The sequence below is a fragment of the Balaenoptera physalus genome, assembly GCF_965194825.1.
Source record: "Balaenoptera physalus genome assembly, chromosome: 16".
NCBI classification, from domain to species: domain Eukaryota; kingdom Metazoa; phylum Chordata; class Mammalia; order Artiodactyla; family Balaenopteridae; genus Balaenoptera; species Balaenoptera physalus.
Window position 1 is genome coordinate 26,573,309 of NC_138898.1, and position 27,015 is coordinate 26,600,323.

The window sequence follows — 27,015 nt, forward strand, 5'->3', positions numbered from 1 at the left end:
GCACTCTGGGCTCTGTCCGGGGCTTTCCACACCCTGTCCCCCTCGGGGGCGTCGGACCCCCACCTACCGGCAGTGTCTTAGCCGCTCCCTCCCCCCGCCAGCTCGAGGCCGCCTCCTCACCCGGAGACCAGAGCCCAGAGCGCGGAGGCCTGACAGTCCTCAGAGAGCAGCCGAGGTGCGATGAGTGCCAGGGAGCTGGCATCAGGGTCCTGCCCGGCCCGAGGCCAAAGCCTCCCCCCGACCCCAACGCAGGATCACCCTCGGGCTTAACAGAGAACCCCACGTCTTGTCTGCAGGCCCCCTTCTAAGCACTAGGGGTACAACCGTGGAGACAGACAAGGGCCTCGGGCCCGCAGGATAGGGGAAAGGGTGCCCCTCCTCACCCTGGCTCCCCTCCTCGCAGGGCCCACGGACCTCAGCATGAAAGGCGGGGCCTCCACCACCTCCACCACGCCCACGCCCACGCCCTCCAGCAACAGCACCAGCCGCACCATGCCCACTGCCCAGCTCAGCCCCACCGAGATCAGTGCCGTGCGGCAGCTCATCGCCGGCTACCGGGAGTCCGCCGCCTTCCTGCTGCGCTCAGCAGATGAACTGGAAAACCTCATTTTACAGCAGAACTGACCCAGCAGCACGTGGAGTGCACTACCCTAGGGAAGGAGGCTCTCCCAGCCCCGGACCGGCTTCCCGCCTCACCAGTTGGTACCTTTTGTTTTTTGAAAGAGGTGGATGCGAAAGAGCTGTTTCTAGCCACACTCCAAGCGCCTGAGACTCTGGGCACAAGGACACTTTTTTTTGGAATCTCACCACACGGGTGCTCTGACCTGCTTGGAAGAGGCCAACGGGGCAGCTTTGGAAGGGCTGGGGCTCCCCCTGACAAGGCGCTGGGGCCGCAGCTCTATTTAGAATCATCTTCGTGGACCCTGATGTTAGAATCCCACCCCCAGATAATTACCTTTCAAGTCTTAGGTGAGCAGAATTGCATATTTATTGAGAAAAACAAAGTGGACCCTTTCTTCCTCTCCCCTTAGTAATTTATTTTTCTGAAAATGGATTCTTTTGTGTTTGTACAGATTGCCAGTCTGTGTCTGTCTGATCAGAAGGATGTATCCCTGTGACCTAACATTCCATATCACTACACTGGCGCGGGCTGGGGGCCGGCAGGGCTGGGGGCAGCGGGGGTGCCGGGCTGGCTGGCCCTCTGAGCGCCCAGCCCCGCCAAGCAGGAGGACCTCACCCACACCCACTGCAGAGCAAAGACAAACAAAAGCGGCTCCCCCTCCCCCATCCCACAGACGCCCCAGTCACACGGTCACCCGTATTCTACCTCACACTCCAGCGTGGGCTTTTCCAGGATGTGCCCTGAGCCTGTTCTGAACGGCTGTCTCCCACCTCCCCCACCCAGTGTGTCTGCCTGGGAGGTAAGTCCAGAGGGGAGGCCAGGAGCTGGAGCCCAGGGAGGACCTCGGCCCTCGCGAGCAGCCGCTGGCCGTCCCCTGGCCCGGGCGCTTGACAGGACAGAGTGCTGGGGCACGGCAGCCGGCCAGCTGGGCCCTTGCCCTCACCCTGCCCCCAGGGAGCCAGGTCTGAACACTTCTCCGCACAGGCTCTGGCCCCTCGGACACCCGCCGGGAAGGGCCCCCGACCCCACCCCCCTCGTTTCTGCAGGGTGTTCCCCTGGCTGTCAGGAAAGGCAGCTGCGAGCTCCCGGGTGGACCGCAGCTTCCGTCCCCTGCCCCCGTGGCTGGAGGAAAGGGACCATCAGCAGAAGTGGAGAAGCCACCTGGGTTCTCCTGGGACCCTCCCTTCTGCAGGGGCCAGTCCTGGAAGAAACCCATAATCCCTGGAGTGTGAAAAAGGGCAAAAAGAAAAGGCTGGCCTGGCTTCCTTCCTCCCCGATAGGCACTTCCTCTTGCTCAGTGCAATACCTACCAGTGCTGCTAAAACCAGGGAATTGCCCAGACCTCACAAGGCCCACAGGGCCTCTCCATGCAACACTCCGTAGCCATGACAGCAGCCCTCTGCTGCCTGCCCCTGCCCGGAGCTGGCAGAAGCCCTCTGTTGCCTTTCCGCCCTCAGAGCAAAGAGGTCCCAGGGGAGCCAGGGCCGAGGGGACCCTAGGGTCGAGAGCCGCTCGACCCCAAAGCAGGCACCCCCTTCCCAAACCAGCTTTTCTGCAGCCAACTGCCTCCCGGCACTGTGGCAGACCACCCTCAGGAGGGGTGGTGAGGGGGCTCCAGCGTGGATGCCTCCCCCTCCTCGGATCCACGACTGAGCTACGGGCCCCGGATCCAGAAAGTCGGAAGGGCAGGGGGTCCTGCCCCCTGCTTGCTTCCAGCCCCGAGAGGTCGAGGGTGGCCTTTGCTCTCCCAAGTGGCCTCCAGCACCCCACGCAGCCACACCACCTCTGCCTTCCATCTGACTAGTCCCCAGGCTCCAGCCGGGGCCGGGACGCCGAGACCCGCCGTCAGCACAGCACAAGCTCCAGTGCCCGAGGCCGCTCCCACCCCCCCAGCGTCCACACGTCCCGCCCCCATCTGCTCAGTACTACTCCCGGACGTTTGAATTTGTGTAAATATTTATTTTTGTGTGTGAACAATACTACAAAAAGTAATCAGTAGATCTTTTGCAAAATGTTACCCCAGGCAATTTGTGAAAAATCTTAATGTTGAAAACTGGCACAGACAATCGCCGCCTTAGAATTCTTGACATCAACTGCTTCACATGTCATTTCTCCTCCCGGAGGCAGTACCCAAGCCAGGCACAAACGGTTAGCTTTTCTGAACACACAGGAGTGAGAAAGACTGGGGAAGGGGCTTCCGCCACTACCCGCACAAGGGATTAGATCTGAAGCTCCGTATAAGCTACAGTGTGAAGTGTTTTTCTGAGTCAAGCTTGTCCTAACTAACTGACCACCTTCGGCGGCCTTAGCACCGCGGTAAGAGTGTATGTAGGTTCAGTGTGCTTCAAAGAGAAAGGAAGCAAATGATGATAGTGGTCAAGGTCCACTGGGGCTCCCAGAGCCCCTCCAGGACAGTGGATCCCGTCACGTTGACCCCACCTCTTGGGTGGGCTCCTTCCTAGTGAAGCTGCACGTGAAGCCCTCGTGACGGCAGAATCAGGAGCAAGTTACTGTGTGGAAACAGGATTCCATTAGCTAGTCCAGTCAGGGAACTTGTTCAGTTTTGCTTTTGTTTTAAAAGATGCAGCGTCAACCCCATCCCTCTCCTCCGGACTTGGAGAAGCACCAAAGAGCTGGCTCTGCTGAACCCAGCTCGCTGCTGTCCCCCCTCACCCCAGGGACTGCCTTCTCCTAAAGGGAGCGTCCAAAGCCCTGCCCCACAGCCAGTTCTTACGGAGGGCCTCAGGGCACAAATTGATCATTTGGGATCCTACATTTAAGAGGTAATGCAAGAATAGAATATACCAGTTCCAGAGTCTTTGCAGGGGGCTAATCCCACAAGGTTAGAATCAGAGGAGAAATGGGAATTTGGTCTTAGTGGTGGATCATCTGGTAGACCAGTGAGAGTACAACCCATCTAAAACTCATCTTACCATCACCACTCAGTTTATACCCAAGGACAGTGTTGAGGGGGAGGGGGACCGGCAGGGTGTTGGAAGGTTTCAGAAGATTTCAAACAGGTGGAACCCAGCCATCCCTATTCCCAAGGGCCACTTATGACTCCAGGGGTGGTTATAGGATTAATTACCAGTTCATTTTCAAAATGCTGCTTTGAACTCAGAGGGTTGATACTTTTAATTTGTAATTTTTTGTAAAACTTTTTACAAGATAGTAAAGTATTTCACCAGAATACCAGTTTCAATCCGTCCATGGTCTGATTTTTATATAATTTAGTGGTGCTTTAGAAACTTTGTTTTTGTTGTTTATGAGCTAAACAGCTCAGTCCTTTTTCGCCTGTATCTACCTAAGACCAATGTGAACCTTTGTATTTTTGCTCCTAATTTTGGACTCAGTGAAAGTGTACTGTTTACATGTACAGATGCCCCGGTCCCTGTGTGTCCTGCAAGACTCGCTCCTGAGGAGGAAGGTGCACCTCAAAGCTCATCTGCTTAGCAAAGCCACAAAACAAAAACCTCTCACTTTTTACCTATGTTTCCACCTAAAAACAAAAACAAAAAACCTACACCACACAGAACTCAGATTTGCTGAAGAATACTTTTCTAAGCTCAGAAAAATCTCCATGCGGCAGATGGCCCATATGCCTCTGTCATATGGTCCATTTAGGAGCAGGGCTCAGAAGGGAGACTTCCTTCCGGCTGCAGGTGGGAAACTGCGTGGACTCATGAAAAGTGAAAGTAGGACTTGGCTGCAGAGCTGGGGGTGGATATAGCTCTTCTCCTGACAGCCTGGGAGTGGGAAGGTCACGTTGACTCATGGGAGCTTCAGGGTGAAGCCACCCAAGATTTAGGGACAACCCGAGAGGTTTCCAATCCCCTGGCATAATTTAGACACGTTGGGGAAGAGCGCAAGTTCCCTACCTGAGATGAGTTTTAAGACTTTCCAGTGCAGATGGTATAAGCATTTCTTCAGGGTCCCCTGGAGGCAGCTCATTCATGAGGTGTCACCTCTGGGGATGGGCAGGGGGCTCCAGACAGTAAGCATATGGCACTTAAGACAAACAGCAGATGGCACCAACTTTTAAAGATGACTCTTTATTACTTAATCAATGGCTTCACCTCTAAATTATATTTTTACAGATATGCACCTATGCAACTTAACGTGGCTCTTCTAAGCAGGTGAGGACTTCCTCCTCAATGCTCTATAAAAATTATTTGTGTTCTATATAGTGAGTTTTTCCAGTAAATGTGGCTTAATATTTTAATTCTTAGAATGTGTCTTCTCTATGTGATGCAACTAAATTCTGTTTTGTTTGTGGAATGACTAGCACAGGCCAACTCCCTCTCCCCTCACTTAACAAAAGACCAATGAGCTGTTAATCGAGCTGTTATCTCCATGGTATTACTTGCTAAATGCACTGATTTCATAAGTATGTGGAATCCTTTTTCTTTTGAATCTGTATATCATATATAAGACTGAATCTACTTAATAAACACTGAATAACAAACTGAATGCTTTATTTCCACTGTGTCCTCTCAACAGCAGCACTGCCAGCCAGTTCTGTTCCCTCCAACTCTAGTCTGGCACTGAAACACCATTCTACCAGTAGATGCCACCTTTTTAAAAAAAATTTATTTATATACTTATTATTTTTGGCTGCGTTGGGTCTTTGTTGCTCCCCACGGGCTTTCTCTGGTTGCGGCGAGCAGGGGCTACTCTTCGTTGCGGTGCGCGGGCTTCTCACTGTGGTGGCTTCTCTTGTTGCGGAGCACGGGCTCTAGGCACGGCACGCGGGCTTCAGTAGTTGTGGCTCGCGGCCTCTAGAGCGCAGGATCAGTAGTTGTGGCGCTCGGGCTTAGTTGCTCTGTGGCATGTGGGATCTTCCCGGACCAGGGCTCGAACCCCGTGTCCCCTGCATTGGCAGGCAGATTCTTAACCACTGCGCCACCAGGAAAGTCCCAGATTCCACCTTTGCCTAGCCAATAAGCTAGCACACAGAAGGTCCTTGGTAGATTTTCTTGAACAAATGAACTTGTCACTTTTTTTGGCGCCTCACCCTTCAGAAAGGGAAGGAAATGGACCTTTCCTGGTCCTCGTCAGGTGCCCAGCACAGGCGCACATCATTTTGAAATCTCACCGTTGCCTTCCCAGGGAGGTGCTCTAGCCCCGCTTACAGATGAGAAAGAGGGCACGCCGGGTGCACACCTCGCCTGGATTCAGCCAGCACCCAAGCAAGGTCTTAAATGCAGCTGTTTCCCTGCAAATCGCCCTCTTTCCACTCCCATCTGCCCAGGGCGCAGCTCTTCTGAGACTGAAACCAAACTCAGGCGGCTGGGAAAACCGAGGAAACACCATCCCTGGTCCTGAACCGTCAGGACTTGACACTCCATTCGACCCAACACCTGGGATGCCCTTGAAGGAAACAAAAGGGCTGCTTTTTTTTTTTTTCCCAAAGACGTTTACTTGTGTGCAGACTTTTTTTCATCCTGCATTCAATTTAGGTTAAACTTTAAGGAAAACTTTCACGAATGTGACTGGGACCAAACCTGATTATCAGGAGTTTAAAAACAATTCTGTGTGAGTTAAAAGCATAAATGTAACTGTTAACAATTGCTTGTATATACACACACCCCCACACACTATGTGGCAGTCATTAAACGTTTATTTTTTTTTGTAATGGCAGAAGAATCTTTTTTTTTAAATGAAATTCTGTGCAGTAGCCAAATATATTAAACAGGTAAAGGGAGAGGGGCCAACAGTTTGAAAGCGCTGCCCCGCGGGAGTCTACATACCCTGGGGCTGAGATTCGTAGGAAAAGGAGCAGGTACAGTCAAAGCAGAAGGTGGCACTTCATCTTCTCAGATGCAGGTAGGGACCCAGAGCAGCAAATCCTCAGTGATGCCATGACAGTGCCTGTCCCACCAAAACTACCACTGCTGAGAATCACCAAGGGACCACGAACTCCCCCACCTGGGACAACACAGCCAGAGCCCGGGTCCACGGCACACGGTCCTCACTGGCCCAATGGAAAGCACTCACCTCCAGCCGAAGCCGCAGCCAGCCACGGGGACACTGGGATCCAAGGAGGAAGTGCTTGTGGACAGAGAAGGGCTGCTTGGTCCCGTCCCGGCTTCTTTAAATGGAGCTCCAGACCAATGGTGTTAAATGCAGAGGATGACATCAAAGGGGACGCCCCCATGGAACAGTGAGATGAAGGCTACGCAGTGACCGAGCAGGCAGTGAAGCTCAGCTTACTCGGTGAGGGGGAGGGGAGACCATGCCTGTAACGCACTTTTAAATCTAAATGCACTAGTGAAGGTCAGTAGCTACAGACTGAAGGAGAATCCTTTGCAAAGTCCTCTCTCCCCTCTTTTGTATAAACCCAGATTTTATTAGGTTTATTATCAGTCAGGGGGTTCTTCAGTGAGGGGCTCCAGCTGCCGGCGGGGAGGAGGGGGGGCTCTTAAACCGTCTGAAATAATACAACTTTGTGTGTGTGCGTGTGTGTGCGTGGTTGCGCGCACGCGCGTGTGCACGTTCCTGCGGGGAGAGGGTCCAGAGCTCCCACTGGACTCTCAAAGGAGCCCATGTTCCCAGAAAAGTTAAGAATCACTGCACTGACAGCTGTATTTTTGTTACTGTCATCCTTACAGAGCTTCCGTCTACACCTTTTGGTTGTTAGAGATGTTCGTTCCAGGCTTTCAAAATGATGCACAAAGAGGAAGCACAGGGCGCTGTCACCATTTGGTTTCAAGTATTAACCTCCAGGGTCACAGAGCCTACCCTCTCCATCACTTTAAATGGCACACACACACACACAAGGGCAACACGGCCCGTGCAGCCTCCTCTCAGGGCACAAGGCACACAGACGCTTTGGGCTTTGGTCCCCGAGGCCGGAGGGACGTGGCTACTCTGTTGAGTGTACACACACACACACGCACGCACGCACACCTATCTCAAGCAGGGTCTGACTTCCTCATGAGCAGGTAGGACATGAAACAAGCGGGTGACACTGTGCCTGGCCAGTAAGACAGCACACTTTCCAGATTCTGAAACAGTCGATTTCCTTGTCCTTTGGACCATGAGCAAAATAAGCCTCTCCTGCCAAGTACTCAGTCTCTAAACCCAGGACTATGCACTCAACTGTAGTGAGAGGCTGAAAGTCAGACATCCACTCAGCTCGCACCAGCCCTCAGCGCACCACACGGGCCCCCCTTTCCACGGCTCCTCCCTGGGGTGAGGGTCAAGCAGACGACAGGAGCCATACTGATCTCTCCTGTAAGTCTCAGTCCCATGCGAGCTAACAGGATGGAGTACGTCCTATGCGCCACACACTATGACTTAACGCAGTAGCAACTCTCAGCCCAAATCAGCGATGAGAAAGTTGCCAGGGGCTTAGTGACTTACCCCAACCACTGAGCTGGCAAGTAGCCAGGCCCCCACTCTAGCCCAGCGCACGTTCCGCCTCCCTGCTGAGATGCAGTTGGCAACGTCAGGTCCCAGCCCTGGCTTCCAACGCATTCTAAGCTCCTGCAGAAGTAACTGGGCAAACAGATTCCATGACATGAAGGCGCATGTACACCTCACCACCACCAGGCAGTTACCCAGGCACCACAGAGCCACCTGACCACGACTTCGCCCCCCGCACCTCGATCAAATCGCAGCACCGCAAAACTGCAGCTCGCACTGCCCCAAAACATGTTCCAACGCGTGTAAAATCTACTTTCTCCAGTTCACGGGGAACAAATGAATGGATACATATTTTAATTAATCTTTAAAGTCAACCCCTGCAGTCTGCCATCCACTCAGGCTCGTCAACCAGCATCAGACCCCATTTCGGGCCGGCCCCTCCCTCACTGCTGCTGGTCACCCTCCCCGAGATCATCCGCCAGGAGGAATCCCTCGGGCAACCTCAGTCTCAGCAAGGCGGTTGGGATGAGCGCTGTGGAGGGACGTCACAGTTCACGGCTTTGATTCACGGGCGAAAAGGACCCCCATCGGCTTCATTTGATTTTGCTCCAGTCCACACGGTGGATAAATGGGTAAGTTCGCCACGTCACGCTCAGTCTGATGAAGACCAGCAACACTGACAAGTCGCACCTTTGGAACCAACGTCTCAAAAGAACTCCACACACTAGAAAATCAGCTCCAGCGCCGAGGTGAAGTGAGCCGGGGTCTGCCAACCTTCCTCCCAGCCCAGCAGGGCGGCCGCAGAAGATGACCGAGACCACACGTGCAGGTTGTACAGGTTTATTTTTCCAAGACCACAGAGACATACAAGAGCAGTGCTTTCCCTGGCGGACCAGTTTCCAACTGTCCCCTAGGGTGGCCCCAAAGGTCACAGCAGAAGGAAGAAGAGGTTCAAACACGCTTGTGCCTCTGCTCCCTGTCTTTGGTAAACAGACTCTTGAAGTTGACAACCTGGACTTGGCCAATACTGCATTTAAATCACCACCACATCTTTGCCAACTTCCCACTCATGCTTCAGATGACAGAAATGCCACAATGGATGAAAAGTGGGGGAAAGAAAAGACCTTTCAGATGACATGAGACTTGCTGAAGTCATACCAATTTTACAGCTCACACAGATGCACTCACACAGGGAGACCTAAGTTCAACAAGGAAGATGCTCAACTCACAAGTCGAGGTACAAGAAATAAGGCAGGAAGCAGGGTGAGGTGACACAGCTATGGAGACATCTACTTGCTGGAAACGTGCTGGGAGAGACGCTGGCAGCTGGCATAGCTGTTTCTTCCTTAACCTGCTGTCAAAAGTATGTCCAGTGGAGCCCTGTGGCCCCAGGAAAGCGTGGTCCCAGGTACCGCCGACAGGTGGGGAGCCCGGAGCCAGGTCCAGAAGGCCCACCTGGGGGCTGCCCAGGGCACTCACCCTTGAATCCAGAAGCACTTGACACTGGTTGTGGTGATTTGCCACACACGGCAGCGAGCCACCAGTGAAGGTCGGAGAAGAGATGAGGAGCGAGACGCATTCGCCCAGCAGCGAGCAGCCGGGCTGCCCGTGGCTCTGCAACTGCAGCAGGTCCACCGGCTGACCGGTGACAGGGCACCGGGCCAACTGGCAGGTCCCAAGTCAATCACTCCACCCCTCACGTCGGGCAGCACAGCACGCAGTGGCTCTGACACAGGTGGAGAGAAGTCAATTACACCACTTTAATGCAATGATGCCGAAGACGTAAAATAAGGGAGTCGTTCGTGTTCTCTGTACAATACATCCATTTACAGAATCGGCCAGTACTGTGTACAACATATAAATACATGATAAAACATTAGAGGTGCATAGAGCATACTTACAGAAGCCAGAAGTTCACTTTATACATCCAAGGGTAAAGAGTTAAAAATATAAAAATAAGAAAAACACACTGCTTTGAAATGTAAAATGACTTTCACATACACAGGTGCGTGGAGATGCCCACTCCCACAGAGTCCAAAGTGACGGAGGGGGTGTCGAGCAGACAAATTCACCTGCCAAACGTCTGGACACCTGACTTACAAGGAGGAAAGACAATCCTATGCCCGACCCATTGTCCAAGCAGGTCTATTCAAGGTTCCGAAAACTCCTGTGGGCCAGTGGATTATTCGGAGACAGGCAAGTCCCAAACTGGCTTCAGCAACAGAACCAAAGGTCAAACTGGCTCCATCAACTGGCAAATGGCTGTGACCCTGAGGTCAGCAGGTTCTTAAGCCCCCTGGTGGGCACTGCTGGGAGTTGCTTTAACCCTGTGCTGGCTTCTTCCCCATCAACTCCCGGAGGAGCAGCGGGAGGAAAGACGGCAGGGAGGGGGCAGTGGAAGACTGACATTTCTACTCAGTTCGGGTAGGTTAGTCCCCTTGGTGGAGAACACAACCTTCTTGCTTCAGCTTCAAGTCCCTCTGAGTCTCAAGGAGGCTCCGCACGCCGCACCACGCTCTGTCTGTGTGACAAGAGCTCGGGCTGGCCGGCCAGCCTTGGGCAGCCCAGCAACCTGCCCTGCAGGAAACCCTTCCAGCAAAACCAGAAGGCTGACAAGTGGCCGAGGGGCTTTAGCACTACAGATTTTAGGGAGAGGCAAGAGAACTCTTGCCTAGAGAGACAGAGTCTATTTTTATCAATGATATTCTGTATACAGATTTAAGATCCGTCATTATCAAAATACACACACTAAATATACAACTTTTCCCATGGCCATAATTTATTATCTCACCACAAGGCACAATACACAGAGCTTTGAGGGTCCAATACAGTCATCGTGACAGAACGCACCACAGCCCTGGCACATGATCATGGCTTTCAGGCTGCACGCACACTGGAGTGAGATGCTTTCCACCGTGCTGCTGTCGGTGAACATCTGCAAGGAAAGTGATGCGCTGTGGCTTGCACCAAAGTTTGCTTTGTGGCTCAGCTGCACCACACTTCCGGCAAGGCCTTTGGGAAAGGTGGGGGAGCCGGAGGAATAATTAAAGCTGGTGGAACTTAGTTGGAGTTTGGAAAGCTTCCCATAAAATGCCTGTTTGATGTTGAGCTGGGAGGGGATGGAAGAAGGCTCCAGAGGCTGACTGAGCCCTTTCCCAGGCTCTCGGGGTAATTTCCAGAAGGGCAAATCAAGGACAAAGGGCATCCCTTGCAAGTGATCCACCAGCTCCCGAGGACTAGGCCCCGCTACATTTCTGTTCTCTGCATTCGCCTTGAGAGGCCCCCCACCAAAAGTCTTCTCACTCTTGATGCTGCCAACAGAGGCAGGCGGTGGCTTTGGAGCCCAGTCTTCCCTGGCAGTCTGTACCCCACCAGACACAGAGTTTTTGCTTGGCCCCGACTTCCTGCTGGGAAAATCGGGAGAGGCATCAGCAGGCAGAGGCGTTGGCTCCACAGGCCGGGGGCACTGAAGGGCTGCAGCCTCGTTTTTGGAGCCAAAGAGCTTCTTCCCTTGGCCTCCAGCACTGTTCTGATCACCCAGGGCCCGACCTGCCTGATCAGGACCTGAGGAGACCACATTTGGAGATGAGAAACAAGGGGCTCTCGAGGTAGTGAGATTTCCCGGACTCGTGCCTGGGGCAGCACTTGAATTACTGCACTGGGACAGGTCACCAGCTTCCTTCTGATCTTCAAAACTAAAGGGAGAGAGCTGCTCTTTGGAATCCACTTCTTCTACTTTCCCAGAGGCAGCCATTGGATTTGTCACCGGATACAGGGAGTCTAAACTCAGGGCGTGCTTGGAAATCTTTGGGGGCGCTCCAGGAGCCTGGGCGGCCTCCAGCCTGGCGAGGCCGGTGCTTGCTTCACGGCTCTCAGGTAGAAGAGACTCCTTCGAAGGTCTTAAAGAACTGGGACTGCTACTGCCAACCTCACAACTGCTTTCCCCAGGGTCTTGCAAAGATCCCATACGCAGGGAGCCGCCACGGCTCTGCTCTGTCGTAAGTGGGAGTCGTGGGGATTCGGGTTTGCTGCCACCGTGGGCTGGACGAAGAACCTTCTCTAGGGGCAAGCTGCCCTGCAGCAACTGCATCACGAGGGGGTTAGTGGCCTCCACCGAGGACGCGAGCCTGCCCAGAGACACAGGCCTCGGCTGGTACTCGGTACTGGCCAGTAACAGGGAGTCCGGGATCTTCTGGGGAACCGCACATACTCGAGACACCCAGCTCTGTGGAGCAACCATCCCGTCTGTCCTTGTGACCAGACTCAGGTCACCGTCCGCCTTGGAGAGTGAGGTGGAGCGGGTCCAAATGTGTTTCTCACCCTGCTCCACCGCTGAGGACCTCTTCGGCGCTGCAGCTTCACTAGGCTCGGCCTCAGTGCTGTCCTCAGAGAAGTGGCCTTCAAAGTCAGAGGCTGTGTCTGTGGACTCGCTGTGAGGACTCAGCGCTTCAGAGTCTCCACTGATTTTCAGCTTTTCACCTTCCAGCTGTCTGCAGTCATGGCCGGTGCTGGCAACGCACCCTGGAGATGGCACTGTCCAGAGTGAAGCCAAGTTGTCGGAGGGATCCAGACCCTCCTCAGCTGTCAACCCCCCAGGTGACGCTGGAATGAGGGGAGCAGCTTCCTCCCACTCCTCTCCAACCTGCGGCTTAACAGACGGGACGTCTTCTCTAGAGTCGGGTTCAGGCTGTCCCACTGCCTTGTCATTTGACAGGCCAGGCATCCAAGGAGCAGCACCAGCGGAGACGGGAGCCTCGGTTTTCAAGTTTTCTTGTCTAGTAGCACTTTCCCTCGTGGGTGGGCCCGAGTCACCAAGTCCTGATTCGTCATCAAATGGTCTGTCCTGCAGGGAACCGGCCAATGATGGTTCAGGGATGGGACTGGGGGTCACATTCACAGGATCCTTCACGGTGGGATTACTGTCACTGTCTAGAGCCTGGCCGGTTCCTTCTTCTAATCCAACATCCCCCGCTAGAGCCTGAACAGGACTGTTCTCCAGGGGGATGGTGGGTCCTCGCTCCTCATTACCCCTTTCCCAGGAAGTGGTACCAGACCCACATTCAGTTCTACCTCCCAGATGCAACGCAGGCTGCTCAACTAATCGCTCAGGTGCCGGGGTTTTGGAGGGCAGTGGGGGTAAAGCCGGGCATGGCTGGTCCCCAGTGGGAGCAATGGGGAGTCGGGAAGCATCTTCCAGCCCGCTTCTGAGGCCATCTGGAACCCTCTGTCGTGGGTAGCTCTTCTCCTTTCTGAGAGAAGCCAGGTCCTCTCTCCTGGCTCTGGACACAGCAGTTCCAGGATGGACATGCTCCCCATTTAGAGGACAAGGCGGCAGTAGTTGTGTTCGCTGTAGATCTGACGCACACTCTCCAGGGGTACCTGGGGCTCCCCTGGGCTCAGGGTGGCCACAGGCCTCACCACCATCACCACTGCCGATGCCTCTGCCACCTCCCTCATCGGTGGCCCCGCCGCCACCTCCACCCGGGCCACCCCCCCCTCCGATGGCAGTGGTGGCCGCCTCTCGATGGCAGTGGTGGCCTCTCGCCCCTCGGACCTGCAGAGCACGGGCTTTAATGTCTGCAAGGGTCCTGGTGCCAGTCCAGCCCCGGCAGGAGGACTCCGTGATGGGGACGATGCGGGGGCATATCTGGTAAGTGGGCTGACCTTTAACCACCCAGGGTGGTTTGATACGTGAAAGTTGAATCTGCAAGAGAAAAATAAGAAAAGTTTTAATTGACTGAGCGCTCTGACCTAGGAACTGTAAAGCTAAATCGTGACCTTAGTAGCTTAGAGGTCATGGCCTAGGGAATCAAATCATTTTCCTTAAAAACGAAATAATCATGGTAAAATGGCTGTCCAAGATACCACACCATTCTGAGAAGATTCTGCTCAAGGGCTGTTATATGCCACACTTCTAAATTTAATTTCTGGTGGGACTGTGTGAGTCACTACACAAAAAATCTAACACCACCTAATAAAAGATTTTAAAACCCCAAAGGATTCTGACCTCTAGAGATAACTTCAACAGAGTGAACAACCAAGTGAGGAAGAAAAGAACTTTATCCCCCGATACTCAAGTCAGTCTCAAGAACGCCTCTCATACGGAGAGCTCTACACTCCCACATAATTAACACAAGGGCCCAGGGGGCTTTCTGTCCCTGCAAAGGAGCCCCACTAATCTCCTGTCCCTCAAAGGGGCCTGGGCTCAGGGCAGCCAGGATCAAACAGCCTCCTACCCGGATGGGCGGGACTTTGGGCTCCTCTTTGGTGGGCTGTGGCTTTTCGGTGTGAACACTTTCAATTGTGTTACGAAAGGACTGACGATCTTCAAGCCGGGGTTTCTTTTCGGGAAAGGATGCAGAGGCCGCCTGCTCAAAGGATTTCCTCTTCTGATCCTTGGGTTCCTGATCCACAGTCTCCTGAGGCAAGCTGGGAATTCTGTCTGGAGACGTGGAGACACGTGCCAGGTCGTCTGGATCGGGCTGGATCCGGGAAGCCACAGTTTCCACCGGGAATTCGGAACTCTCTGGGTTGGGTGCTGTGGAGGATGTGCCAGGCAGGTGGGGACCGCCCACCCCTGCGGCATCGGTCTTAGCCTCCCCATCCTTGTACAGGGGGATGTCTGGTGCCACAGACTGTGTGTCTTTAGCAACCTCTGCTTGTTCTGGCTCCTGTTTTTTGTACAGATTCTTTCGGGCTCTGGTTCGGAGATCTGGCCGAGAGCGTTTCTTGAAATGCCCATCTCGCTGCCGGGTGGCCGGGCCACGCTGCGGTCGTGTTGATTCTCCCGAGACACGCAAGTCACTCTTGATTTCAACCTCCTCCTGGCCCACATTCTGCTGCAACGACTCTTCTTTGCTTAAACCCAATCTGCAAACCAAACTCACATTATCAGTTACAGGGCAGAGAGGGCACATCCACTATGAATAATATACACCCAAATATTAGATCTCTCAGAACAAAATAAATCTGCATGGTATGTAACACTAACCACAGAAAAACCTATGTTAGCTTCCCCATGAATGGCATTAAGCTAAATGAGAGTCACTGCAATCTCCACATTCCTGGGTGACACAGCAGTATGCATGGCTTTGAGAACACCTGCCTCTGTCCCCCCAGAAACCACACTAGGACTCACAGCACCAAGGGCCTTACTTCTGTCCATAGTAGTCTTCGAAGAACTTTTCTTTCCATTGTTCCACCTTCTTTTCCTTCTCCATTTCCTGTCGTATCCTGACTTGCATCTCATGAGTGAATTCGCCTAGAGAGAAACAAAACTCTTCAAGTGGTGCATTAAGGATATTAAGGTCTGTCTTAGGAAAAGCCAAATTTTGCAGTTCTACCATGTGAGGAGTTTTCAAAATAACATGTGACTCTGGTGAGCTCGGAAATCATTTTTTTAACCCTCACTATCTTCCTCACGCTGGCTCCTGTCTCCCCCAGAAGATCTCTCACATCGTGCTCTTATTCAGGACAGAACTAACACACCTATTATAAGGGAAATTTATTCTTCCCTCAGGTAATCAGTGCTTCAACAGCAAATAACACATTGATCAAAAAAGCAGAACAAAAATAAATAAACAAGAGAATCGTTCTTACTCCATGCGCAGAAAAAAGTTAACACAGCAGGCTCAGACAGGCCTGCTGACAAGGTGGGCCTCTGGCTGACATCTGGAACCTTGGATTTCAGGAGGGTCCCCACCCCATAACTGACAGGGAATGGCTCACTGTGCCTGAACAGTTGAAGCAAACCAGATGGTTTATGGCGAACACCTGCTTTCCTTTGGGGAATCTGGAATTTGGGTTTGGGTCAGACAGAGGCTTCCTACATGATCAGCTCCCAATAAAAACCATAGGCACCAAGTCCTTGACGAGCTTCCCAGCAGACTACACTTCACACGTGCGGTCACAACTCCTTGCTGAGGGAACTGAGCACATCCTGTGGGACGCCACCGGGAGAGGATCTCGGAAGTGTGCGCCTGGTTTCCCTGGACTACACCCCAGACGTCTTTCCCCTTTGCTAATTTTGTTCTGTATTCTTTCACTGAAATAAACTACAGCCATTGAGGACAACTACATGCTGTGTCCTGTGAGTCCTCCTAGCAAGTCATCGAACCTGGAGGGGAGTCTTGGGGGCCTCCCAGTGCACTTCCCACGTAGCTTCCCCACGAAATTGAATTATGAGAAGCTAACAATCACTCCAAGTGGCAACATCTAAAAAGACAGAGCACCTGGTGGAACTTACCGAGTAGGTCAATGCCATGCTTACTGGAAAGAATAGGAGTTTATAGTTTTAATGATGAAGAGGCAATGCAGATGAATATATACACACAAAATAGTGAAAGCCCAAATACTCTTGTACCTTCTTTAGAGCTACGGGGCACATTAACATCCACCATGTCTATTAGAGGAAAGCCTGCCTTATACTAAATAATACCCCTTGGAAAAAAAAGAAAAAGACTGTTGAAAAATGAGTATTTGGGTTTTGGGTTTTAAATACCAGGAGACAAGTGACACCACACATGGCAGGCACCTTCCAAGCCGCTGGGCCGAGAATGTTTACTCACCATCAGCCAGGCGTTCCCGCCAGCTCTGAGCCGCGTGGGTGAAAAACTCGTTGTTCAGTGCACTGCTGCTGAGACGCAACAGGCCATCGGTCCCCACCTGGAAGGATCAAGGCAAAAAAAACAATAAAGAAACTTAGAAAGAGAACAGAAGCTAGCCCAGAGAGAGCAAAGAGGAAGCCACCCATCTGTACCTGTCTGTCCACTTCAGGCAGGAGGAAGAGGAGCTGCTGCTGGAAGTGGGACGGCAGGGCATGGAAGGTCCGAGAGTTGATCAGGGCCCGGAGGTTGGTGTTGACGAGAATGGACCCAGGCGTCTCAAAATCTATCTCTTCCCCTCTGTTGCGCTTCATTTGACCTGTGATTTTTCAAGCAGTAGGAAGCAAAATGTAGATTTTCAGCTTCTTAAACCAAAAAAGCAAATGCCAACTGAGGGAAAACTTTGGTGGCAGCACTCAAGCTACCCAGAACTTATCTGCACACAGTGAGCTCAATCATCCAGTCTACCCTACCCTATCGGCTACCATCAAACCTAAGAGAACACTTGGGCTTGCATCGTCTCAGACAAGACCCAGTAGCACGCTGTGTCACAGCCTGAAGGGACACTCTTCCCACAGAAAACCAGGCAAGGGGCAGGCTCTGAGCTTCCCTCCAAAGCTGGAGAAGAGGCTCCACAAAGCCCAGTGGGAGAACGAGGGAAGTCTAAAAGTGAATCCGGTTAGCGTCCTACAGAAAAATCTGCAGAAGTCTTCTGTGAATGGGCTGGAGAGGTCTGACCTCCAGGCAGAAAGGTGCTAAGGGTTGTTTAAAGCCCACTGCAATGTCAATACCTCTCACAAAAGCCTCAGCAAATGGAACAGAGACCTCTGAGGCTTTAAGACTGAGCAAGGCTGATGAGCTGGAGAGCCTACAAGACAGCAAACCTAGCTGCCACTTGGGTGATGGTTTATTCTAATTTTCAGAAGCCAAGGTTAGTCTTCTTAATGATTTCATGTGGCCCATCTACAAAAACCCAGCATGTGGGCTTTGAGATATAAATCCGGAAATAGCAAACAGCATACTAGCCTTGCAAATAGCCCTACTGCGGGTGGGAGGTGCACACTACTGAACTTGTCTGCATGGCCCAAATTCAGCATAGGCTTCCACCCCATATACTAACTAGGTTATAAAAAAGGGCGTCTGACAGAGACTGCAGACGTTGAGAACAAACTTGGCAGGATGCTACCGAAGAAAGAAAACAAATGTTGGAATTCTTCACTGAGACACTCAGAAGCAATTTTCACTCACTTGAGCACTCACTAAGCAGTATCAAGGCAGGCACAGGCTAGGCCCTTACAGGGACATACAAGGAGCAATGTGGCACCATCTCTGCCCACAGGGAGTTCTCTCAGTCTAGCAGAGAAAAATCTGTATGTGACATAACCAAAATACAAGGTAAAAACCAACAAAAAATAGAGGGCCACCTGAGAAGTAAAAATAAACTGTAAAGGAGTGGAGTAGAAGACATCATCTTCTCTCTAGGCCTGCAGGGGCCCCCTTACAGGCAGAGAAATGAGTGCCAAGCCACCTACCTGTGGCCGGCTTCCGGAAGCCTCTCAGGAGCGGGGCAGGGTCCCGGGCGACCTCGGCCTGGCCACGAATAGCAGCGCTGCCCAGGGCCAGAGAGCCACTGCTGCTGCTGGACGGGCTGCCGCTCTCGCCATCGGCGTGGCGGCCTGAGAACCCTGAAGGCACAGCATTCCACCGGTCAAAAGCATCACACGCCGCGCCCACGGCTCTCAGACAAGCTTACTTCTCCCAGCTCTCCCTGAGATGCTGCCAGCAACACCGGTGCTTCCATGGCCCAGCCCTGGGCTGTCAGAGATCACCACCTCCTGGTCTGGCTTTAAATGATCACGTAAGAATGCCAAACCGCCATCTTAGTTTGCACTGTATCTTCTACAAAGCACCTGCACACGCCTTCACGGGACCCTCACAACTGCCCCGTGAGGCCAGGGGAAGGGCGCCCAGCAGAGCCCATGCCGGAAGCTAGGTCGGCTCTCACCGCCACGGCGTGCTGCCTGCCAGAGGAGGGCTCCTGACTCTACTGGCACGGCGCTACCTAGGCCAAGAGCTGCTGCCAGAGGGAGGCAGGTCCCCAGGACCTGAGGAAGAAGCATCACAATCACGAGTTCACACATACCTGATGCAGATTCCACGTGGGCCCCGTTTACCTTCAGAGGAGTCAGGACAACTCGAGGCAGCATCACCCCGGTCTTCTTCTTCTGCTTGTTTGCCTATTTTCCCAGAGGGGATACAAAAGGAGCCTGAGTCACCTGCAGGCCACAACAGCTGTCCCTCTCGACCATGTCTCCCTCGCTGTCTTGTAAAACAGAGTTAGTGTTCAAGCAGCACAGGCAGGTAATGCCAATAGTAGCAATGACTCATTCTACTGAGCCAGGTGCAGGCCACTGTGCCAAGCATCACCCCACACTGAAAAGAATGTGTTGCTCTCCCCACTTTACAGGTAAGGAATTTGCCCAAAGCTAGTGAGTGGCGGGGCTGCAATTCAAACTGATGACTCCCAAGCTCATGTTCTCCCCACTCCAACTTCTCCCTGAATGTTCCCAGGTTTTTCATAAATACAGACAAAATTATCCATCCATGGTAAAGAGAAAAAACAAATTGCTCTGCTCTCAGATCTACTAACCACTTTTCCTATGGCCCACTTTTAAATGGTACTAACAGGTGGAGACCAAAGTGATTTTCTCCACTCTTCAACACGCTCAGTTAACTACAGGAGGAAGAGTCCTGTCTTGTGCCTGCCTCACTTATCCACCCAGCCTAGTCACCAACTCTCCCCCCACCTGTGAGGAAGCTCTGTAGCTGTCCCTGGGATTGGAATGAGGCCGACTCTGAGATTCGGTAGAACAGGAAGCATTAGAAGATGTTTCATCGAGAGAAACTGGAAGAGAGGGAAATAAAGGTTAGACCCTAGCGACTGCTTGTGGCTCTTCACCCATCTTGTCAAGGGCACTTACCATCATTTTCACCACTCACAGTGCTGGCTTCATTAGACCCACAGCTCTCCACATCAGCTGTGTCCTCTGGCTCCTCTCCCTCCACTGCAGCCGGACTGCGAGACCACTGCAGGGCATCCTTCTGTGACAGCAAGGCACAACTCAGGTGAGCAAAACCCTACAAATCCTACAAGCACAGTAGTCATTCCTAAATGTGTATTGCTTTTGGAGAAGAGGGATTTAGAATATTGATTAAATTCCTATCCCTTTCTAATTGACCTCTTTTTCTCAGAAAGTTCTTCTCATACGTACATTAAGAAAGTTAGAGGGACTTCCCTGGTGGCACAGTGGTTCAGAATCCACCTGCCAATGCCGGGGACACGGGTTCGATCCCTGGTCCAGGAGGACGCCACATGTCGTGGAGCGACTGAGCCCATGTGCCACAACTACTGAGTCTGAGCTCTAGAACTGCGAGCCACAACTACTGAGCCCACGAACCACAACTACTGAGCCCACGTGCCTAGAGCCTGTGCTCCGCAACAAGAGAAGGCACCGCAAAATGAGAAGCCCGCACACCGCAACAAAGAGTAGCTCCCGCTCGCCGCAACTACAGAAAGCCCATGTGCAGCAATGAAGACCCAATGCAGCCAAAAATAAATTAAAAAAAAAAGTTAGATACAATTTTGCATCTAATCATTCATTAAACATTTATGGGGTGCCTCCTATAAACTACACCATGCTAGTTCCGGGCGGCGGGTGGGGTGGGAATAAGGAGGGGAATCAGGGCCCTGCCTTCAAGGAGCTCAGATGAGTAGAGGACAAAGTCCAATCTATAACAATACAAAGCACAGTGATAGAAGGATACAGAGAGAACTGTAGCAGCCCAGAACAGGGAGCATCTAACTCACTGAGCTGGAGAAGAGGGCATGGAGGTACAGAAGGGGAATAAGGATCAGGGAGGTAAGGTTTCCAAGGAGATGTGTTGCCTGAGCTCACTTTTAAAAGAAGTCAGTAAATATGCAGATGGGTTGCCAGTGGGGAGGGAGAGGGAGTCTGAGGTAATGTGATGAGCCAATGTGGAAGAACATTCCAAATTCAAAGAAACCACAGACTTCAGTAGGTGTGTGGGAAACTGGATACGTGAGGAGGATAGAGAGACGGCAAGAGGGCTGATGATAATCATGGCTCTGTGCTGAGGGATTAAGACTGTGATTTTTTTAGAGTCTGAAGGATGTTAATCAGGAGAATGATCTGAGTTTTAGGAATTTCATTCTGTTAACCATGGGAAGTCTGGAGGCAGAAGAGGAGTTAGACTATGACAGAAATCTATTGAAAAGGATAAAGATCTAAACTAAAGTAAGATAGTGGGAACCAGGCTAGAGTGTAGAGGAGAGTTCCACTCCAAATTTCATCTCCTAACAAATACTTCTTCCAACAGTCTCTGTCATGGAGTCTCAAAATGAAACTCTACCCATCCCCAAGGAAAACTTAGGAGCTACCTCGAAACCAGGAAGGAGTATGAATGAATATTGGGGGATGGAGAGAGGAGGAGCAGATATAGATTGGGGTGGGGATGTCTTCTTTGAGTAAAAGTGTGTGAAAAAGAGTAGGTAAAATCATATTCTATCACTTAAAAATATGCCAGAAATTTACAAGGAAAATCCACAAAATTCTAACTCATCAATTCCATGGATTCCTTGATCCACTATATAGTAGCCTCCCCTTATCTGAGGGGTTTTTTCACTTTCCACAATCAACCATGGTCGAAAAATATTAAATGGAAAGTAGCAGAAATAAACAACCCATTGGTTTCAAACTGCACGCTGTTCTGAGCAGTGTGCTAAAATCTCACACTGTCCAGCTCCGACCTACCTGGGACGTGGATCATTTGTTTGTCCAGTGTAGCCCACCCATTAGTCACTGAGTGCCCATCTCAGTTATCAGATCGACTGTCATGGTATCACAGCACTTGTGTTCAAGAAACTCTTCACTTTACTTAATAATGGTCCCAAAGGCAAGCGTAGTGGTGCTGGCACTTCTTGCTCTGCCTGATTTATACTTTCTTAGTGTACCTAATATATAAATTAAATTTTATCATAGGTATGTATGTATAGGTAAAAACATAGTATATATAGAGTTAGGTACTATCCACAGTTTCAGGCATCCACTTGGGGTCCTGGAACATATTCCCTCACAGACAACGGGGGACTACTGTATTAAGTCTTCATCAGTTTATTTTCATTAATTTAAGCCAACATCAGGCTGACTTAAATTAATAAAAAAGAAAATGGCTTTTTATATCTTTCTCTCTTTTCCCTACCAACGATAAATGCTCCTCACAGGATCAAAAGCTAAAGAATATTTTTAGTATTAATCTTGCAATTAGGCTTACTGACTGCCATGTTCTTGGAATGATGCAACAAATTTATTCCCTGAATCATACAGGCAAACTAAGACAAAATACTCATTTAATGAAGAAAAGAGGTCTATTACATCGTCAAAACTGACCCCAAAACTCCAGTTCTGGCAAGAGTGTGGGAAAAAAACACATACACTGCTGGTGAGAGTAAAAATGGTAGAAAAAGGTTTATACACAGCCAGTGGGAAAGTAAACTGCAAGCAAAAATCTAAAAACGGTATATACCTTTTAACCCAACACTTGTAAGACTCACCCAGGATATTATCTTAAAAAGGAGAAAATCAATCGATTGAACTACATTAAAATTAATACCCTCTGTTCAGCAAATGATACCATTAATAGAGTAAAAAGGGCAAGCTACCTACAGAGTTGAAGATGAGATCTGCAGTTCATCTAACCAATAAAGAATTTGTATCTAGACTGCATACGTCAATAAGAAAAAGGCAACCCAGGGACTTCCCTGGCAGTCTAGTGGTTAGGACTCTGCTTCCACTGAAGGGGGCATGGGTTTGATCCCTAGCTCAGGAACTAAGATGCCGCATGCCACGCGGCACGGCCAAAAAAAAAAAAAAAAAAAAAGAGAGAGAGAGAAAAAGGCAACCAGTAAGAAAAATAGGCAGACCTGAATTAGGCACTGTATCAAAGAGGATATCCAAATGGCCAGCATTCACACGAAAAGGTATTTAACCTCAATAAAGTAAGGAAGACACAAAACAATGCAAATTAAAACCACAATGAGATGATATCACATCCACAAGAATGGCTAAAATTAAAGTTTAACAATACCAAGTAGTGCTAATGAGGATGTGGAACAGTGAACAGGTACACTGAAAATGGATCCAGGCATTTAAGAATGTGGTTTGGCATTATCTGCTACACTTGAAGATACAAACATCCTATAACGCAGCAATGTCAGACCTAGGTTTGGATTCCCTAGGGAAATACATGCATGTACACATCCAGATGTTCATGACAGCGTCATTTGTAACTTCGGCTATAAACAGAGTGCCCATCAGCAGAATCACTACATGGATTGACTGATGTATTGATCAATACTCAATAAGTGGATATCATACAATAATGAAAAAAAGAACGAACTACAGCTACTCACAACAACATGGATGAACTGCATTGTGCTTATGCAGGAGAATGTCCTTGGATCAATGTATACCCCTTGTGTCCTTTCCCTTATTTTTTTAAATTGAGGTACAATTTACAAAGACTGAAATGTATACTATCTGATTAGTTTTGACAAATGCGTATCAAGGGACTTCCCTGGTGGTGCAGTGGTTAAGAATCCGCCTGCCAACGCAGAGGACACGGGTTCGAGCCCTGGTTTGGGAAGATCCCACATGCCGTGGAGCAACTAAGCCCGTGTGCCACTACTGAACCTGCAAGCCACAACAACTGAGCCCACATGCCACAACTACTGAAGCCCGCACACCTTGAGCCCGTGCTCCACAACAAGAGAAGCCACCGCAATGAGAAGCCCATGTACTGCAACAAAGAGTAGCCCCTACTCACTGCAACTAGAGAAAGCCCACGCACAACAACAAAGACCCAACGCAGTCAAAAATAAATAAATAAATTTATTTTATTTTATTTTTTAATTTAAATTTACTTATTTATTTTTTGGCTGCATTGGGTCTTCGTTGCTACGCACAGGCTTTCTCTAGTTGTGGCAAGTGGGGGCTACTCTTTGTTGCAGTGTGCATGGGCTTCTCACTGCAGTGGCTTCTCTTGTTGCGGAGCATGGGCTCTACGTATGTGGGCTTCAGTAGTTGTGGCATGCGGGCTCAGTAGTTGTGGCTCACAGGCTCTAGAGTGCAGGCTCAGTAGTTGTGGCACACAGGCTTAGCTGCTCCACGGCATGTGGGATCTTCCCAGACCAGGGCTTGAACCCGTGTCCCCTGCATTGGCAGGCGGATTCTTAACCACTGCGCCACCAGGGAAGCCCAATAAGTTTATTTCTAAAAATGCATACCAAGATATAGAACACACCCAACACTCCTAAAAGTTCCCTTGTGCCCCTTCCTAGTCAATCCCCACTCTACACTGCCCCTCCCACCCCACAGAGACAATGGTTGTTCCAATTTCTACCACCAAAAATTATTTTTGCCTACTTTTGTTCTACATGTAAATGCAATCATACAGTAGGTACTCTCTTTTGTCTGGCTTCTTCCACTCAGTCTCATGTCTATCAGAGTCATCCATGCTGCTGCATACATCAGTAGTTCATTACTTGTTATTACAGAGTAGCATTCATATGCAACCATTTGTTTATCTATTCTCCTGTTGAAGGCATTTGGGTAATTTCCACATTTGGGCTATTATGAACAAAGCTACTCTGAACATTCTGTACACAGCTTTTATTGACATGTTTTCATTTTTCCTGAGTAAATATCTAAGAATAGAACTGTGGGGGTATAGGATGGATGTTCAACTTTATTAAAAAAAAAAAAAGCCGAAGATTTACACTCCCAACAACACCGTATGAGAGTTCCAGGTGCTCCACATCCTCACCAACATTTGGTGGTATCAGTCTTATTTTAGCCATTCTAATGCAGTGAGTACCTCACTATGGCTTTAATTTTCACTTTCCTGATGACTAAAGATATTGAGCGCATTTTTATGTGCTTACTGGCCATTCTCATATTTTCCTTTTTGAAGTTTTTGTTCAAGTGTTTTTATTTGTTAAAAAAAAAAAAAAAAAAGGGAATTCCCTGGTGGTCCAGTGGTTAGGACACTCAGCACTCCACTGCAGGGGTCACAGATTCGATCCCTGGTTGGGGAACTAAGATCCTGAAAGCTGCATGGCCAAAAAAACCCCAAAAACAACAAAAGAAAAGAAAAGGAAAGAAAAAGAGTTACTTGTCTTTTTTTATTATAGCTATTCTGAATCATTTTTTATTTTGATAATGGGCATGTATTACCTTTACAAACAAATACATTTGGAACACCTTTATTTGGAAATAATTTCAAATTTAAAGAAAAGCTGTAAGAATAAAAATAGTACAAAGAACACCTGCCATATAATTTTTACCTGTGTTCACCTATTAACACAAATAAATGTTTTTAAAATACATAAAATATATTAGTTTGGCAAGGCTACTGGCAAAGAGGCTAGTGATGGGGAAAAAAGCAACCAGCATTAATAAATAAACCCAGATACAATATTTTCCCATAAGTCAAATGTTTTAAAAAATAAAATGCACTGTAAATACAAGAAGCCCCAAACATGAATAAAATGGAACGCTAAAATTTAAACCGATGAGTTTTAAACCACCCAGGATTAGGTTCACAACTAAAAAACGATAAGCAAATTTCAGGTATGCCTTTGCTTTCCTTATGGGTCTGACAAACCTGTCCTCAGCAAGAAATCTGTACTCTCTTAGAGAAGGCTGATCTGAGGGTTGTTTAATGTATATTATTAAAAACTAAGAATGTACTGACCATTCAACAGTATATTAGAGTTCCTAACCAATGCATAAGAAAAATAAACAAGAAGGAATTAGAAGAAACCAGAGTGTCGTTATTCCAGGTAAGTATAATTATCTACATTGAAGATGAAAGGGATTCCGACCTAGTAAGAAATTCAGCAAGGCTGTAAGATTCAAAATCACATTAAAAACGCAAGCGATCCTAACACCAGCAATAAAACCAGCAATTAGAAAATGTAATTTATAACAAAGAATATAAAAGTTACTCTGAGATAAAGCTCACAAAAGAAACAATCATTTTATGAAGAAAACAAAACTTTATCGAGAAAGGTTCAAAACTTAGTAAACGGAGAGCTACACCATGTTCTTGATTAAGAAGACTCAACACTGTAAAGATGTCAACTCTTCTCAAATTGACTTGTAGGTTTAATGAAATTTCAATAAAACTCTCAACCAGATTTTTTTTTTTTTTTTGGTAGAACCTGACTGTACAGGGACAAGCAATGGGCCACAAATAAGCCAAGACACTCCTGAAGAAGAAGATGAGAGGCTCTGCATTTTTTTTTTTTTTTAATTAAGCTCTAGTAATGAAGTGAGTAGATTAGCAGTTGCTAGGGGCTTGAGGGAGGGGAGAATAGGAAATGACTGCTAAAGGGTTTCTTTTAAGCGTAATGAAAATGTTCTGGAATTACATAATGGTGATAATTGCATAAGTTTATGAATATACTAAAAGCCACTGAATTGTACACTTTAAACGGGTAAACTATATGGTCTGTGAGTTACATCCCAAAAAACCTGGATAAAAATTTGCTCACTAAATTTGACAGCTCTGAAAACATGAAAGAATCGAATCAAAATTTATAAAAACCACATAAAAAACATTAAAGTGTATAGGAAGTTTATAGATCAAAAGTTAAAACTCATTTTTAGACAATGGTCCGTTATTATGTTTTAACTTTATGTGAATCCTAAAGAAAGATTAAAACTTGTAAAGCAACCTCTGTGTATGCTTGAGAAAAGGCTTTATCCTTTTTTAAAATACTTAATGTAAAAAAAGTTCTTTGAATTTGAAATCCATTTGCATTATCAGAAGCAATTTCAATATTACAGCTGTCAAAGAAAAGAGCTGTTATTTAAAAAATGAACACATTCTTGGAATACAGTTTAAAGACAAGAAATTGTCTGAGATCTCATTAATGACAAAAAAGTAGATTCCATCAACCAGAAAAATTCTCATTTGTGATGTGCCACCCATATCTGCAAACAAAGTTTCTAGCTGATGGTGACCATAGGCCCATGATCCCTCCTCTGAAACCCCTGGGTCTAAATGTGTTTTAGAACTTAGGATTTCTTGAATTTTACAATGGCAATATATCATATTAACACCACCAGCAACCCATAATCAAACACAGTAATATTTTTGAATTAACATATATGTACATATCAGATGAAATAAATAGGTTTAAAGTGTCCTTGTCAGTCTAGATCAGAGATTTGCCACCAAATGAGTTTAAGCAAGTCAGGTTTTACTGCCAAGTGAGTTAGGAATAAATTCTGTCAGTTCTCAAAATATTTCGGATTTCCGTATTGTTAATAAGGGGTT

The 27,015-nt window shown here is 48.9% G+C and overlaps 2 protein-coding genes across 8 annotated transcripts in view; one reads left to right on the forward strand and one right to left on the reverse strand.

Moving 5' to 3' along the window:
- NOL4L (nucleolar protein 4 like) overlaps window positions 1-9,362 on the forward strand; it is a 134,667-nt gene extending 125,305 nt beyond the window's left edge. For 4 of the 5 annotated variants that reach the window (XM_082432151.1, XM_082432152.1, XM_082432153.1 and 1 more), the window contains one exon: window positions 404-9,362. In XM_082432151.1, coding sequence (XP_082288277.1) covers window positions 404-624 — 221 coding nt within the window. In that variant the 3' untranslated portion in view covers window positions 625-9,362. The remainder of the gene's footprint in view (window positions 1-403) is intronic. The other variant, XR_014255192.1, reaches the window with a different exon arrangement.
- The window catches only part of ASXL1 (ASXL transcriptional regulator 1), a 68,140-nt gene continuing 49,939 nt past the window's right edge, over window positions 8,815-27,015 (reverse strand). For 2 of the 3 annotated variants that reach the window (XM_082432126.1, XM_082432124.1), the window contains 9 exons: window positions 19,575-19,695; window positions 19,401-19,498; window positions 18,737-18,830; window positions 18,126-18,278; window positions 16,749-16,912; window positions 16,558-16,654; window positions 15,146-15,251; window positions 14,227-14,860; window positions 8,815-13,694 (listed from right to left, as the gene is read on the reverse strand). In XM_082432126.1, coding sequence (XP_082288252.1) covers window positions 10,773-13,694; window positions 14,227-14,860; window positions 15,146-15,251; window positions 16,558-16,654; window positions 16,749-16,912; window positions 18,126-18,278; window positions 18,737-18,830; window positions 19,401-19,498; window positions 19,575-19,695 — 4,389 coding nt within the window. In that variant the 3' untranslated portion in view covers window positions 8,815-10,772. The remainder of the gene's footprint in view (window positions 13,695-14,226; window positions 14,861-15,145; window positions 15,252-16,557; window positions 16,655-16,748; window positions 16,913-18,125; window positions 18,279-18,736; window positions 18,831-19,400; window positions 19,499-19,574; window positions 19,696-27,015) is intronic. The other variant, XM_082432125.1, reaches the window with a different exon arrangement.